The 15,353-nt window shown below is 39.9% G+C and overlaps 1 protein-coding gene across 10 annotated transcripts in view; it reads right to left on the bottom strand.

Moving 5' to 3' along the window:
- Window positions 1-15,353, bottom strand: part of tns1b (tensin 1b) — a 233,015-nt gene that overhangs the window by 134,693 nt on the left and 82,969 nt on the right. The window contains exon 1 of one of the 10 annotated variants that reach the window (XM_058391896.1): window positions 6,603-6,881. The exons of the other annotated variants lie outside the window; for them this stretch is intronic. Within the exon in view, the coding sequence (XP_058247879.1) occupies window positions 6,603-6,683 (81 nt within the window). The 5' untranslated portion in view covers window positions 6,684-6,881. Of the gene's footprint in view, window positions 1-6,602; window positions 6,882-15,353 lie in introns of those variants that run through there. 10 annotated transcript variants of the gene reach the window in all.

Raw genomic sequence — 15,353 nt, 5'->3', positions numbered from 1 at the left:
GCAGGTATGCCTATCTCTCCATGGTCTGAGATCCATACACATCCTCAAACTGAAACCAGATCCAGGATACAGCTTTATAACTGTAGTCAAAAATCATAACTATTGCAATATATATTCACTTTAAATATATCATTGCTGACTATATTTCCTTTATTCTGACATATCTTCTATATCTTCAAGAGAAAAATCAAAAGAAGTTTCAGATCAACAACAGACCATTAGTTTTCTCACTCTATTCTAAATGAAAAAAGGTACACTATATTGCCAAAAGTATTCGCTCACCCATCCAAATAATCAGAATCAGGTGTTCCAATCACTTTCATGGCCACAGGTGTATAAAATCAAGCACCTAGGCATGCAGACTGTTTTTACAAACATTTGTGAAAGAATGGGTCGCTCTCAGGAGCTCAGTGAATTCCAGCATGGAACTGTGATAGGATGCCACCTGTGCAACAAATCCAGTCGTGAAATTTCCTCACTCCTAAATATTCCACAGTCAACTGTCAGCTGTATTATAAGAACGTGGAAGTGTTTGGGAACGACAGCAACTCAGCCACGAAGTGGTAGGCCACGTAAACTGACGGAGCGGGGTCAGCGGATGCTGAGGCGCATAGTGCGAAGAGGTCGCCAACTTTCTGCAGAGTCAATCGTTACAGACCTCCAAACTTCATGTGGCCATCAGATTAGCTCAAGAACAGTGTGCAGAGAGCTTCATGGAATGGGTTTCCATGGCCGAGCAGCTGCATCCAAGCCATACATCACCAAGTGCAATGCAAAGCGTCGGATGCAGTGGTGTAAAGCACGCCGCCACTGGACTCTAGAGCAGTGGAGACGCGTTCTCTGGAGTGACGAATCGCGCTTCTCCATCTGGCAATCTGATGGACGAGTCTGGGTTTGGCGGTTGCCAGGAGAACGGTACTTGTCTGACTGCATTGTGCCAAGTGTAAAGTTTGGTGGAGGGGGGATTATGGTGTGGGGTTGTTTTTCAGGAGCTGGGCTTGGCCCCTTAGTTCCAGTGAAAGGAACTCTGAATGCTTCAGCATACCAAGACATTTTGGACAATTCCATGCTCCCAACTTTGTGGGAACAGTTTGGAGCTGGCCCCTTCCTCTTCCAACATGACCGTGCACCAGTGCACAAAGCAAGGTCCATAAAGACATGGATGACAGAGTCTGGTGTGGATGAACTTGACTGGCCTGCACAGAGTCCTGACCTCAACCCGATAGAACACCTTTGGGATGAATTAGAGCGGCCTTCTCGTCCAACATCAGTGTGTGACCTCACAAATGCGCTTCTGGAAGAATGGTCAAAAATTCCCATAAACACACTCCTAAACCTTGTGGACAGCCTTCCCAGAAGAGTTGAAGCTGTTATAGCTGCAAAGGGTGGACCGACGTCATATTGAACCCTATGGATTAGGAATGGGATGTCACTTAAGTTCATATGCGAGTCATGGCAGGTGAGCGAATACTTTTGGCAATATAGTGTAACTCAGGTAACTTATGGAAACTAATGGAACAAATGGAACTCAGGTAAAATATTATATCAGCTCAGTTTACACAAAAAAATGAACTAGTGCTAATCTTATAGTAGGACTTTTCATTAGTCTATGAAAGGCTGGGAACCGTTAGGGATGCTCTAATGACATATATATATACCTGCTCTGCAGTGTAATTGCACACTTTGTAAAAGCAGCCTTGTGGCAAAAAAGAAAACTATTATATATCAGTATTTCACAAGACGAAAGAGTCATGGTTAGCTCTAGAGAAGTCTTCCAAATTTATTACGCTATAATAGTGGTATTTCATGGCACATAAATGGATTAGAAGAAACGTATCCAGGGCTTTAATCATTACCTTGTAAGGAAGTTCATGAAAGTTGAGATACACATGTTACCTAGACAGACCCCTAAATCTTGGCTAAGGTGCATGTTTTTCAGTCTCAATTAGAAAGGATGTTTATCAAAGCCATATAGAGCTATGTTTCACTATCCCTGGTGACAAAATGGCTTGTGGAAAGAAATATCACAGTATATGTCTAATATGTGGGACAGATAGACGTTTTTTACACTCAACATGGCTCTAAATTGCTCGAATCACAGCAGCATGATGTGGGCTCAGAGACCCAATGAAGAAACATTAAAGCTGCATAAGGGTTTCCTTTGCTTTCGACCCAGGGGTCATAACTTAGATACTAAAAACGTTCTCTCTTATAAGACATGTCTGAATCTGTACTGTAGTTCAGAAGCATCACTTTTGGTGAAGATATTACCTTTATTACCAGAGATATTATACCCACTGAAAAATCAGTGATCGAGAAATCCACAGCATTCATGTTTATTACAGCTATTATTGCATTTCTTGTTTGCTTCTGTTGCTGTATTATGCACGTGTCAGTGAAGCAGGTTTAAATAAATTAGCCCAGTGCACAAGTAATCTAAGGGTCATTTGACCAAGTGCAATCACTTGACCCTTAACACAACTGTCACTGATAAACTGTGTGAAGCTGTGGTCTGGCCTAGAAATAAAGAAATAAGAAATAAACCTCAGCCTATAACTCATACCATTCTGAGTAATTTTGCTCGCTCATTTATGCTCATCGATGATGCTTCATTTCTTAGTTCGTCTTAGTCCTTTAGTCGCTTAGCCTTTTATGACAATTTCGGCATTCCTTTCGATTTTATTTCAACAGAAAGAGAGCTTACCCTTTTTACACCATCCAGCTATGCTATTACTCGCCAAATAATTAAAAAAAATAAAGAAATAAATATTTAAATGTTCTTAAGAAAGGAATAAATTAGGTGGTTAGTCTAAGTAGAAACTGCTGCAAATGTCTAAATAAACTCTCTCTCCCACAAAGGTGCTATTCTGTGACTGAGGTAGGAGTGTAAATAAACAAGAATGTAATTCAACCTAAGCAGCTGTTTCTAATTTTGACAGGAAATGAGGGTAGAGTGTCTATTACTAGGAACAGAGCATCTTTGCTGGACCTGTATTACAGTATACTGTAATGCTGCCAGTATCATTAAACTAAAGGGTTTTTTTTCTTTGTTTGTTTTTTGTTTTCTTTTGGGGTTTTTTCCAGAATTAGAAACATTATTGATCAATGATGTTATGTCAGAATGCGGATTCGCACAGTCTTGAGTAGGAGGGTGATTACATTATCTGAGGCAGTTCATTTTATTGTACTATCTATATTGATCATCTGAGTAGGTTTGGCCAAATGCCTACAATTTGCCTCTAAAAACTTGTGCAGTATCAGGGTATAACTGTATAGCACACTGGGAAACAAAACAATACAGCGATAAAATGAAAGCACAATGGCCATGTACCAAACTAAACATTACAATATGGTGCTTTCCTGAAAAGCCACATGTATAAGCATACATGTCTTAGTGCAAAGTTGCACAGTGGACCGTATCGGTGTGCACCACAAGAACAAAGAGTGCTCTTATAGGGGGGCCTCCTTCTTAGAAAATACCACATAGGAGGTCTCACTTGGGGCCTGGGTATCAAGCCGTTTCCAAACTTAATTACAACCAGGTTTTGGCACCTCTTTCATTTTCTGAATGGGGTCCAGAGTGGTCACCTCGCTGTAAAATTCGGTGAATATTTGGAACCCCGATCTCTCAGACACTGAACTATGATTGCATTAACGTGGAGAATCTGATCACATTAGGTATTAGTCAATCGTGCAATCTACATAAGCTGTGCAATCTTCAGTCAACCAGGCAAAAAGAATAAAATGTCTCTAATCTGGGATTCTAGATTCTCTGTTCATTCAAGCAAAGTAATAGAATCTATAATGTCCATTCTCAATCTCTGTTAAATTAGTCAAGGAATGCAAATTCTATGCTGGAATAAGCAATACAGAATTTCTATTCAACTGGACAAAGGGTGAAAAATTTTGGTTTTAGAATTCTAGAATTTTCTTAGCTAAAGACCTCTCCCACTGCTGTCTGAACGAGCAGACAACAATATATTTCAGCATGTGCATGGGATGTGTGTGGTACAAAACTTTATATGTCATTGTTCCATTTCTGAACTGGCAACAACTGACACCCCCAAAAGAGAGAGAGAGAGAGAGAGAGAGAGAACAATCACCCAAGGTTCACAAATGAAAAGAACCATATGGTGTGCATCCAAACATCCTGTTTTAGCTCCCAGAATCAGTGCCAAGGTTTTAACGAACTTCTGATGAGTAGTAGGAGCTAACTAGGAAACACATCAAATGCATTTTGTAGGCTGTGAACTGATTCTGCTCCACAGTCATCAAACATGAGTTTCCTATCTGCTCCGGAGATAGAGGTGCTGTTCACTTGTCTTGCAGACTAAGCGAGACGCCCTAGACAAATGTTCACATTCCCAGACACTTGCTTGCATCAGGAGACACTACATCAAGCAAGAGAGAGTGAGAGAGAGAGAGAGAGAGAGGGAGAGAGAGAGAGAAAGAAAGAGAGAGAGAGAGAGAGAGAGAGAGATGCACGGAGCATTCTGCCAAAATCAAAAGCATATGTTATATAGATTTAAAAGGACAAAGATACCTTTAAGGAGCCAGACACATAAACAGGACTAGACCTTAGAAAAAGAAATGCTGGCACAATAGTGAGACAAAGATTTTAAGAAAAGTGGGAGTGAGACAATGATTTTGAGAGTAATGAGGGAAAAAAGAGGGGGTATGAAGTGAAATATGAGAAAAAGAAAGTCAAAAGTTGAAAAAAAAAAAAAAAAAACATGGCTGATTAGGATCATTAGATGGTCCAGACTGCAGCTCAAGTATTGGGGAACAGGACAGCTGTGATGGTCAGTGAAGCATGTAGTGGTGGCACTGTGGGTGCAAGACATCATAAATCACATGTTGCCTTTCATGTTGTCCCAGATTACCTCCAAAATGTCACTCTGAGTTTCACTTTTCACTGCAAACCAGTGTAACAGCTCACTCACAGAGATCTCATACTTACAGCTGCCAGCATAGACATGGAGGCTTTATCAGTGTACACAAAGGCACCCTCAGAAACAGTAAGACAAATTGTTTATTAAAGCATGTATAAACCAAGACGTTACGATTTGGAATATAACTAAATAACCCCCATATGCAGTCCTGCTTTAAGAGAAAATGCTGAGCATCAGTACACTGATGACTGATAAAAGCCAGTCAATCATACAAAGACTTTAAAGGCTTGGAATACATTAGTCTGTAATATAAATCAAAGGTTGCACAATTGATGAAAATGAGACTATTTTCAGGGAAAAAATACATGTAATATTATCCTCTGCTTCCTCCTTATTTATTAGCAATCTCTAATTTTCAGTGATCTGCATGATGATTGATTGGTTCTTGTTTTCTGTACAAATGACCCATTACTTCACAAAAGAAATCCAAAACCCCCTGGGATAACCTCAGTGCTACCCTTCCATGTGGCCTTGGCATCTGAGCCCCATTTTGAAGACCAAAACCAAAGTGCAGAAGTGGATTGACCTTGGGCCTTCACGTATGCTCAATATCAAATTAGCATGGGTTAATGGACATTGATCATTCCATTAAGTTCTTTGACATTTTTGGCAAAGGTTCAATATGTGTTTGGATGAGTGGCTAAAAAGCCTATCTTTAGGTAACACTTTGTCTCTGGAGTCTTCATTCAAGGCCTATATTTCAGATTTTATTTACAGACCAACCAGCTGGCAATGACAAAGCCTATCCTCTGATCTGTTACTTGTCTTATGGTTACTCTTTCTCTTATGTGCTAATCGGATTCCTTCCTTGCTCATCTAACCTTCCCACTTTTACAAAGTGAGACTGAGGACATACTTGTCTTCCTGTTCTCACCTTGCTCAAATGGCTCATCTATAATTCAGTATGTTTTGAGGAAGGGCAATCTCCACTCTATAAATTATCTTTATCAACTCTAGAGGGCTTACGTTATCACAAATGACATATTTCTTTAACAAGCAATTAAATAATACACTTGCCAGATTTAGTCTTCAACTCTAGAAGGAATTTCATTCTTGAACCTGAAAGTGCATCAATCACAGCTGTTTCATTTGCCTGTTTCCTACATTTGCAGATCTGCCTGTTTCTATATGATTATCTCTACAGCTGCTCAACTCATCCTGCTTGGTAGGCTCCTGTACACCTCAAGGGAGCAGGCCTACCTCCTTAATTTTACCCCCATAGGGAAGCTAAAGATGCTCCACTTCCCTCTCCAGTCAGTCAGTGACTGGACACAAGGCTTTGGTGGGTTTTAGTTTCTTCTGTAGTCTATTCGCAAAAGAAGAGTACTCATTAAAAAAGCAGAGGTCAGGCAAGACTGCCATGCCCCATCTAGCCGGAGTAACTGGTCAGAGAAAAAAGAGACCTTCCAAAACTGTCAAATAGGTTAGCAAAGTCGCTACTAGAGAGGTTTATTTTTAGAATTATAAGAAGTGAAGTGCAATGCAGCCCAAGCAAAAAAGGCTACTGCTACACATGTTCATTCAAGCTTGCAGCACTTTCAGAATCACCTCATTCAAACAAGCATGGGCTCAACTTAGTTGCGTGCCACACACGTACTCTCTGAGCCCTGTCCCGGGAGACTGTCACAGTAACAACATCCTATGGCTTACCCAAAACATGCACGACAGGCAGACCCATGTCCGAGAGCGTCCAGCCATCGCTGGTGGCATACTTAGAGACACAGAAGGCATCACGAGATCACACTGACAGCTCCAGGCCTGCAGTTCCAGACTATTCCACTGGACTGGCACAATATTCCTGATTATTCCACTGGGCCAGGTACAGAATTCCAGAGCAGTCCATTCACTACTGCAATACTGCTCCACAAATCCATGACACGCCTAAGAGAGATCAGATCAACTGCTGCTGCTTCTCTCTCCCTCTGTCTCTTCTTTCATCCTCTTCTGTCTCACTTTCTTATCTAAGAGCCTTCCTCTTTTTCTCCCTCCCTCTCTTCTCCTCGTCTCTCTCTCTCTCTCTCTCTCTCTCTCTCTCTATTCAGTGAAACTCACAAAGCTTTTTGGGGTCATGCAACTCAGCTCCACAGGAGCAAGGGGGAGGTGACTGCACGGCCCTTTATTTATCTCTCCCCTCCCCATATTCTCCTCGTAGCCCCTCCTCTATCCTCGCTCTGTCTCTCTCTTGCTTTCTTTCTCACTTTTTTCTTTATTCTTATTTTCATTCACTATCTCTACCCCCTGCCTCCTTCTTTTTACATCCCCCATTCTGGGCTTTTCTTTAAGCATGGTCACTCATATTTGCACTAATGTCACTTTAATTTTTCATTTGCTTTCTAGCTCTCTAAGACACCTGGGTATTCTAAATATATTCCAAATCTCTCTGTCATTAAACATCTGCAAATCTGTTCTCCAACCTGGGCTGCATTTTCTGCCCCTATATAAAACATGGTGCAAGTGTGAGGTCACCATCAAAGACTCATCCTAACCCTAGTAAAGAGAAAAGGGTTGTAAACAGAGAATGACTTCATTAGGAGCTCCATCCATCAACCCTAAATTGGGCAGCTGGTGAGAGAGGTAGTGTGGTTGGTATGTGTGTTCTCTGCTAGTGAGTCTTTTTTCTCTTTCTACAGCCCTGGTATTTCCTCCTTAACAGCCTGATGAAGTTGCCCTGTGTGCTCTCTGCCCTCTAATCCATCTCATTCTTTTAAAAGGCACTTTTAAAACACTACATCACTATATCTGATACATGATACAGAATTCCTCCAGTAAATGTCAAACAATAATGCACTGGAATACTTATTGAATGCAAGAAAATAACAATACCAACAATAAGAAACCAGAATTAAAAAATATTAATGATAAGTTTAGAAGGTAATATGTTTCAGCATCGGACATACAAATACCAATTAGGGGTGAAGCTGTGAAGTTAAAACCTGTGAAGTTTTGAGTTAAAACCAAGCTCTAGAGTGATGTAGTGGAGGTTGAGGAACTGTCAGAGCCTGAATTCAGAGACTATAGAAAATATGGCATGGCATTAGTGGAGGTCAAAAATGACCAGGAATCACTATGTATAATACACCAGCTGAGAAAGATAAACCATGCCCCAGCTTCAGGAATGAACGACTCAACGGAAAGAACACATAAGAGTGTGAGTCGATATCGTCAATAATAGAAATGAATTAAAGGATGATGGAGTGGAGAATTATGTTATTAACTTGCTGAATAGGTTAGGCATTTGGAATGAAATTAATGAATGTTTGTCATCTGATCTATCCTTATTATGGAATTATCAATAACTACTTGTAGTCTAGCTCAAAAGTTAACAACATATAGCTAAAATATAAATGGTGGATTGGGTGTATTCTGTATGTTTTTGTGCTCGAAACCCAATTATGTATCGCATATCGCTATGTATTCTCTACTCTGTATTTTGAAATGCATACAATTTTTACTCTATATTTATCAGCAAAACAAAACAAGCCTTTCCCTTTCAACCATAACTTCTGCTCTAGCTAGTCAGCTAATATTAGGTGAAAAGTTCATTAGATTGATCCCATGTTAGATGATCCTGCAGAATGAGTACAAATACACTGTGGCAAGTCAGAGAGTCATAAGCAGTCCTGATACTACACAAATATATATTGGGAGCGAACAAGCGAAAAGATAAAAGTGCTTTTTATAATTTAGCTAATTATATCCTCAGCATTGTGAATACTTACTCTATTGTTTGTCAGCACACCACTGTTGTCCTTACTACTTAGTAATACAACTCAGCAGTGTGTCGTATGCTGTTAGGAACACTGAATTGTCATTATCATTTTGCCCTAGCAATCATCAGATTAATCCGCATGGTAACGAAGGATTCAGTACAGCCTCTGTATGTTTTGATACACTCTTCCTTGTGTTTCTTGCAGTAGCATGCTTCTACCAAAAGGGGCACAGAGTCAGTTTAACTTCCTTAGTGAACTTCCTTGTTATAGAGTAGGCAGTGAGTATTTGCATGCTCAATCAAAAAAATCATCAAATAAATCAAATGTCATAATTATTACATTTATTTCATCTATACAACTGAGCAGGTGAGAGTTAAGAGCCATGCTCAAGGGTACTTACTGGTACTTTGTGCTTCACCTGCAATACACAAGTTCTCCAACTCCTATATAAATACCTGATACCCGAAACCGCAAATAGACCACAATTATTATCTGGATATAATATTGATGTTTAAAAATGCTAGCATGCTGCAAACAGTGTGCAGTCTTTAACCACCAGAATAATATTACTGGTGAAGTCAAATAAAATTGTCCTAAAAATAAAAAGTATTTGCTCATGTGACATGTATAGTCTAGTATTATCTAATGCATTAAAAAAGAATCTCAGCCCCAGAATAAAACATGATGAGTAAGTGGTCAGAGTTACATGGCTCTTCCTCTTCCAAGTTTCAACCTCTTCATCATACACTGTATATAGACATGGATTCACAGAAGGATCTCTGTGTACCCTTGTGGCATTTTACCCCATCTAGTCTACTTGCTTCACTTGCCACAATGTCATGGGTGTCAGTGTGGCAGCAGCAGCAGCAGTTTTTGGCTTAATCGATTCTTTTATGAGTGCCACTCCTCTTAACAGACATGCTAAATATACACACACACACACACAAAAGCACACACACACACACACACAAAAGCACACACATACGGTGCAACGGATGTGCTTTCACTGAATGCTATTTTGAGGCACAGAATAAGATGAGAGGCAATACAATACAGAAAATACAGGCATCCTTTAGAAGCACTGCTTCAATGGAGATTGAGATCAAACCAGAAGGAAACAGAGTGACATGATGATTTATTATAACACAACAATTTTGTTGTGTCACTAAAGCTAATAGAAGCTTCTCTGTGCTTGGGAGACATGAAGAAGTGTGAGTTTCTGCTGCCAATGTCAATGCACAAAGTAAAGTAGAGCGCCAGTGTTTACTTTTTTCTCACGCAGAATCACTCAGTGTACATAAATTTAAGCCGGAAACACCATGTTGAAACAATCCGGCCACCCTCAGTGCTCAGTGCTTTGTAAAAAGGCCTTGTTTTTATTTTCAAACCAAAGCTGGCAGGACATACTCAAACATCACACAGGAAGAAAAAGAAAAGAACACTGTAAACTTGCACAGGCTGGAGTCCAGTTGTGTTTTCACAGAGTGTGGGTTAGGATCAGGGATGCTGACAGATGAGACTCCATCACTGAGTACAGAAGAGGGTTATTTACAGAGTTCACAACTGTTGTCCTGCAGGGCCAGCATCCATCACACACTGGTGATTTTCCGCCTCTAATACACCTACTAAACCTGCTAATTAACTCCAGAGTATAATGAAGAGTGTGGGAACTGGGAAGACCATCAAGGGACAGAGTTGTGCTAAAGGGCAATGTAACTGTATCTTCCCAGCTGATGTACAGAAATTAAGGTCTTTCTCACTTTCCTTGTCAGTCACCTGATGACAATGTTAAAGGAATCCACTTTGCTAAACAGCTAGTTAAATAGGACACAATGCTTGCACAAGAAACAAATGTTACCTAAATGGGAAATTTTAGAGCTTGTCATTAAACTTGTCTGTTTTGTTAGATGCTGCAATAACCTTAATTGGTTATTTATGTTTCTTTCTTTCTTTCTTTCCTACTTACATACTTACTTGCTTACTTACTCAATTACTTACTTACTTACTCACTCCTTCACTCACTCAATCCTTCACTCATTCACTCACTCCTTCACTCACCCACTCCTTCAGTCAGTCACTCACTCACTCACTCACTCAATCACTCACTCCTTCACTCACTCACTCACTTACTCCTTCACTCACTCACTCACTCATTCACCCACTCACTCACTTACTCCTTCACTCACTCACTCACTCTTTCAGTCACTCACTCACTTACTCCTTCACTCACTCACTCACTCACTCACTCACTCATTCACCCACTCACTCACTTACTCCTTCACTCACTCACTCACTCTTTCAGTCACTCACTCACTCACTCCCTCACTCCTTCACTCACTCACTCCTTCACTCACTCACTCACTTACTCCTTCACTCACTCACTCACTCACTCACTCCTTCACTCACTCACTCACTTACTCCTTCACTCACTCACTCACTCATTCACCCACTCACTCACTTACTCCTTCACTCACTCACTCACTCTTTCAGTCACTCACTCACACACTCACTCCTTCACCCACTCACTCACTCATTCACCCACTCACTCACTCATTCACCCACTCACTCACTTACCCCTTCACTCACTCCCTCACTCCTTCACTCACTCACTCACTCACTCCTTCACTCACTCACTCACTCACTCACTCCTTCACTCACTCACTCCTTCACTCACTCACTCACTCACTCACTCACTCCTTCACCCACTCACTCACTCCTTCACCCACTCACTCACTCACTCACTCACTCACTCCTTCACCCACTCACTCACTCACTCCTTCACTCACTCACTCACTCACTCACTCACTCACTCACTCACTCCTTCACTCACTCTCTCACTCACTCCTTCACTCACTCACTCACTCACTCATTTACTTACTACTTGCTTACATATTTACTTAGAAACTTAATTACAAATCACATATTACAATTACGTTTAAAAATATTTTATGGTAAACAAAAGTTATTTCCCAGAAAAAAGCCCACCATCAAATTTTTCGGACAAAAGAACAGCTATTTTCAGTAAAATAACAAAAAAAGTATATAGATGAATATAATACATAGACTTTCAAATCTAACGATTTTACTCAAAGGTACAGAAAACAAGCTAACGTCAATGGCGCATTCAAGATCATGAACTCTACCATGATACATTTTCTCTTCAAGATACATTTTCAATTTTGAATTTCTAACACAATGCACTGTTGAAGAATATCAGTTTGTGGTATGCTAGCTTCTAGAGTGCTCATTTGTTTCAAATTTTCATCTATCAGTTATGCAACTTTTATGCAGTGGCCTTAAGTACTGTGACTTTATGTGTGGTTTTTTCCGAGCACTAATTCCCAAATGCCTTAAAGAGAAGAGGAGGTCACACAGACACAAAAGACATTACTGAGCATGTAACTGCTGTGTAACTTGAGCTACTTCTTATGCTTTTGCTCCTGTCTCTGCACTCTTTGTTGTGGATGGAGATAATGTATGGTGAGTTGTTTTGAAAGATCAGTGGTGATAAACATACAGTGAAAACGAAATAGGTCATATAACAAACTTTAGTTAATAATAATAATAATAATAATAATAATAATAATAATAATAATAATAACAATAATAATAATAATAACTATTTTATAAGATTACAAGTTTCAAATCAAATAGAATAATTATTTTCCATGATTAATCACTACTTTGTCGAGTCAAGAAACCTTATTGTCATTTCAAATATTTATTTCAACTATATATAAATATATAACAGTGAAATAACATAATAATATAGCTAAGTACACTTACACAGTTCATGTGATCAAGGGCATGTGTGCAAACAGTGCAAGACAGAGGACAGTGCAAAACTGACACCCCGGTACAATACCATACAATAGTGTACACAGAGCACCACCGACCAGTAAAGTGTAAGTAAAGATGCACCTAGTGGTCTCTTACCTCACTGCTGACATCATGTTAGATAACCTACAAATCAGTTCTATTTTAGTTGTGTACCACTTTATGAGATGCCTAATTAGCCCGACAGAGGCAACAGTGCCAAGGTAAAACTCCCTGAGAAATCATGTGTAAGAAACCTCGAGAGGGATAAAACCCAAGAATGGAGCTCCATCCACTGTACACTATACAGACAGTAACTGTATACTAGAAAGAACAGTGCTAAATAGGCTAAAAGCCAGTTCTATATGAGTATATTATGAATAAGTGTCCTGGGATAGTCTTTATGATTATCGCCATTCTTTGGTACAAATCATCAGTATCTAGGTAAGATTATTTACTGAAGCAAGGGTTGCGCAAATCTTTAACCTATGCTTTATGAACAATCTAAAGCAGTTTTCTCTTTGTCCAAAATGAGCAAAATCCCTCAAAATGATTCATCACCAAAATACTGTATCAAAGACTGCATGAGCAGAAATATTTTGTCTAAAAGCACATACACATACACACACACAGAGAAACTGAACATTTATCCTGCTTCTTCCTCCTTTTCTTAATCAATAACAGTCCCACTGCAAAAAAACTACTAACAGGGACACAGATGAGTTATGCTTTTATCTCATAAAAGAACCTTAAAAAAAAGTTACTACAATTTTCAAAAAAAGATGTAATCTGTAGTGACAGATACAGAAATCAGGCTCTTGGCAGGGTACCAGCGGATATGGAGGAAGAAAATGGAGTTAAGGATACAGTCTGTACCGGAAAGCCAGCGGCACAGACTATGAAAAACAGGTCGATTTTTTTCATACACGGATAATCAAATCCAGTACAGCTCTCCATCAGGAGTTGTATGACCTTCAGTGCTATCATCATTTAAAACAACCTAATGCATTATGAGTTCATGTCACCATTATGCAAACAAAGCCATAGCATAATCTAGCATAGGAGGGTAGACCAAATGTCACAGTGCCACTGAGCATTTTTTAAAAGGGCTGTGTGACCAGCGCTGACAGCAGACATGCTGAGGTATAAAGAACAGAAAAACCAAGCTTGAAGTTTGAAAGTTCATATTTGAGTGTTTGATATCCTATGCAGCTCTACAGCATCATAGGTCCTTTGTCCCCTTTTCTCTATTTATTTATTTATTTATTTATTTATTTATTTATTTATTTATTTATTTATTTATTTATTTATTTTATATTATTTATTTTCTTTTTATTTTATTTGATTTTATTTTTTTTTTTTTTATTTATGCTGTCTCTATAAGACTCTTATTGAATATGCTCACACTCAGCACCCTTTTAACATACTTAATACTATTTGATTTTATATTACACAGCTGTAGAAAAGAAATGATCGGTTGTCACTATCAGGTGTCTCTCTTGTTTAGTTTAGTTTTTTTTTTTCATATCAGCTTAGCGAGTTTCTTTTGCCTTGCCATTGTCTGGCACATTAGGGGTCTAAATTTACAGTACCAGCTAGATTATTGCAAAAAAAAAAATGTCTATTGTTAAAAATGCCATACAAAAAATACATATATATATATATATATATATATACATACACTATATTGCCAAAAGTATTCGCTCACCTGCCTTGACATAAGTGACATCCCATTCCTAATCCATAGGGTTCAATATGACGTCGGTCCACCCTTTGCAGCTATAACAGCTTCAACTCTTCTGGGAAGGCTGTCCACAAGGTTTAGGAGTGTGTTTATGGGAATTTTTGACCATTCTTCCAGAAGCGCATTTGTGAGGTCACACACTGATGTTGGACGAGAAGGTCTGGCTCTCAGTCTCCACTCTAATTCATCCTAAAGGTGTTCTATCGGGTTGAGGTCAGGATTCTGTGCAGGCCAGTCAAGTTCATCCACACCAGACTCTGTCATCCATGTCTTTATGGACCTTGCTTTGTGCACTGGTGCACAGTCATGTTGGAAGAGGAAGGGGCCAGCTCCAAACTGTTCCCACAAAGTTGGGAGCATGGAATTGTCCAAAATGTCTTGGTATGCTGAAGCATTCAGAGTTCCTTTTACTGGAACTAAGGGGCCAAGCCCAGCTCCTGAAAAACAACCCCACACCATAATCCCCCTTCCACCAAACTTTACACTTGGCACAATGCAGTCAGACAAGTACCGTTCTCCTGGCAACCACCAAATCCAGACTCGTCCATCAGATTGCCAGATGGAGAAGCGCGATTCGTCACTCCAGAGAACGCGTCTCCACTGCTGTAGAGTCCAGTGGCGGCGTGCTTTACACCACTGCATCCGACGCTTTGCATTGCACTTGGTGATGTATGGCTTGGATGCAGCTGCTCGGCCATGGAAACCCATTCCATGAAGCTCTCTGCGCACTGTTCTTGAGCTAATCTGATGGCCACATGAAGTTTGGAGGTCTGTAACGATTGACTCTGCAGAAAGTTGGAGACCTCTTCGCACTATGCGCCTCAGCATCCGCTGACCCCGCTCCGTCAGTTTACGTGGCCTACCACTTCGTGGCTGAGTTGCTGTCGTTCCCAAACACTTCCACGTTCTTATAATACAGCTGACAGTTGACTGTGGAATATTTAGGAGCGAGGAAATTTCACGACTGGATTTGTTGCACAGGTGGCATCCTATCACAGTTCCACGCTGGAATTCACTGAGCTCCTGAGAGCGACCCATTCTTTCACAAATGTTTGTAAAAACAGTCTGCATGCCTAGGTGCTTGATTTTATACACCTGTGGCCATGGAAGTGATTGGAACACCTGATTCTG

Source organism: Hemibagrus wyckioides, linkage group LG06 (genome assembly GCF_019097595.1).
Source record: "Hemibagrus wyckioides isolate EC202008001 linkage group LG06, SWU_Hwy_1.0, whole genome shotgun sequence".
In the NCBI taxonomy this organism is placed as follows: domain Eukaryota; kingdom Metazoa; phylum Chordata; class Actinopteri; order Siluriformes; family Bagridae; genus Hemibagrus; species Hemibagrus wyckioides.
Note: the sequence above shows the minus strand (reverse complement) of the source record. Positions and strands in the feature narration are given on the sequence as shown.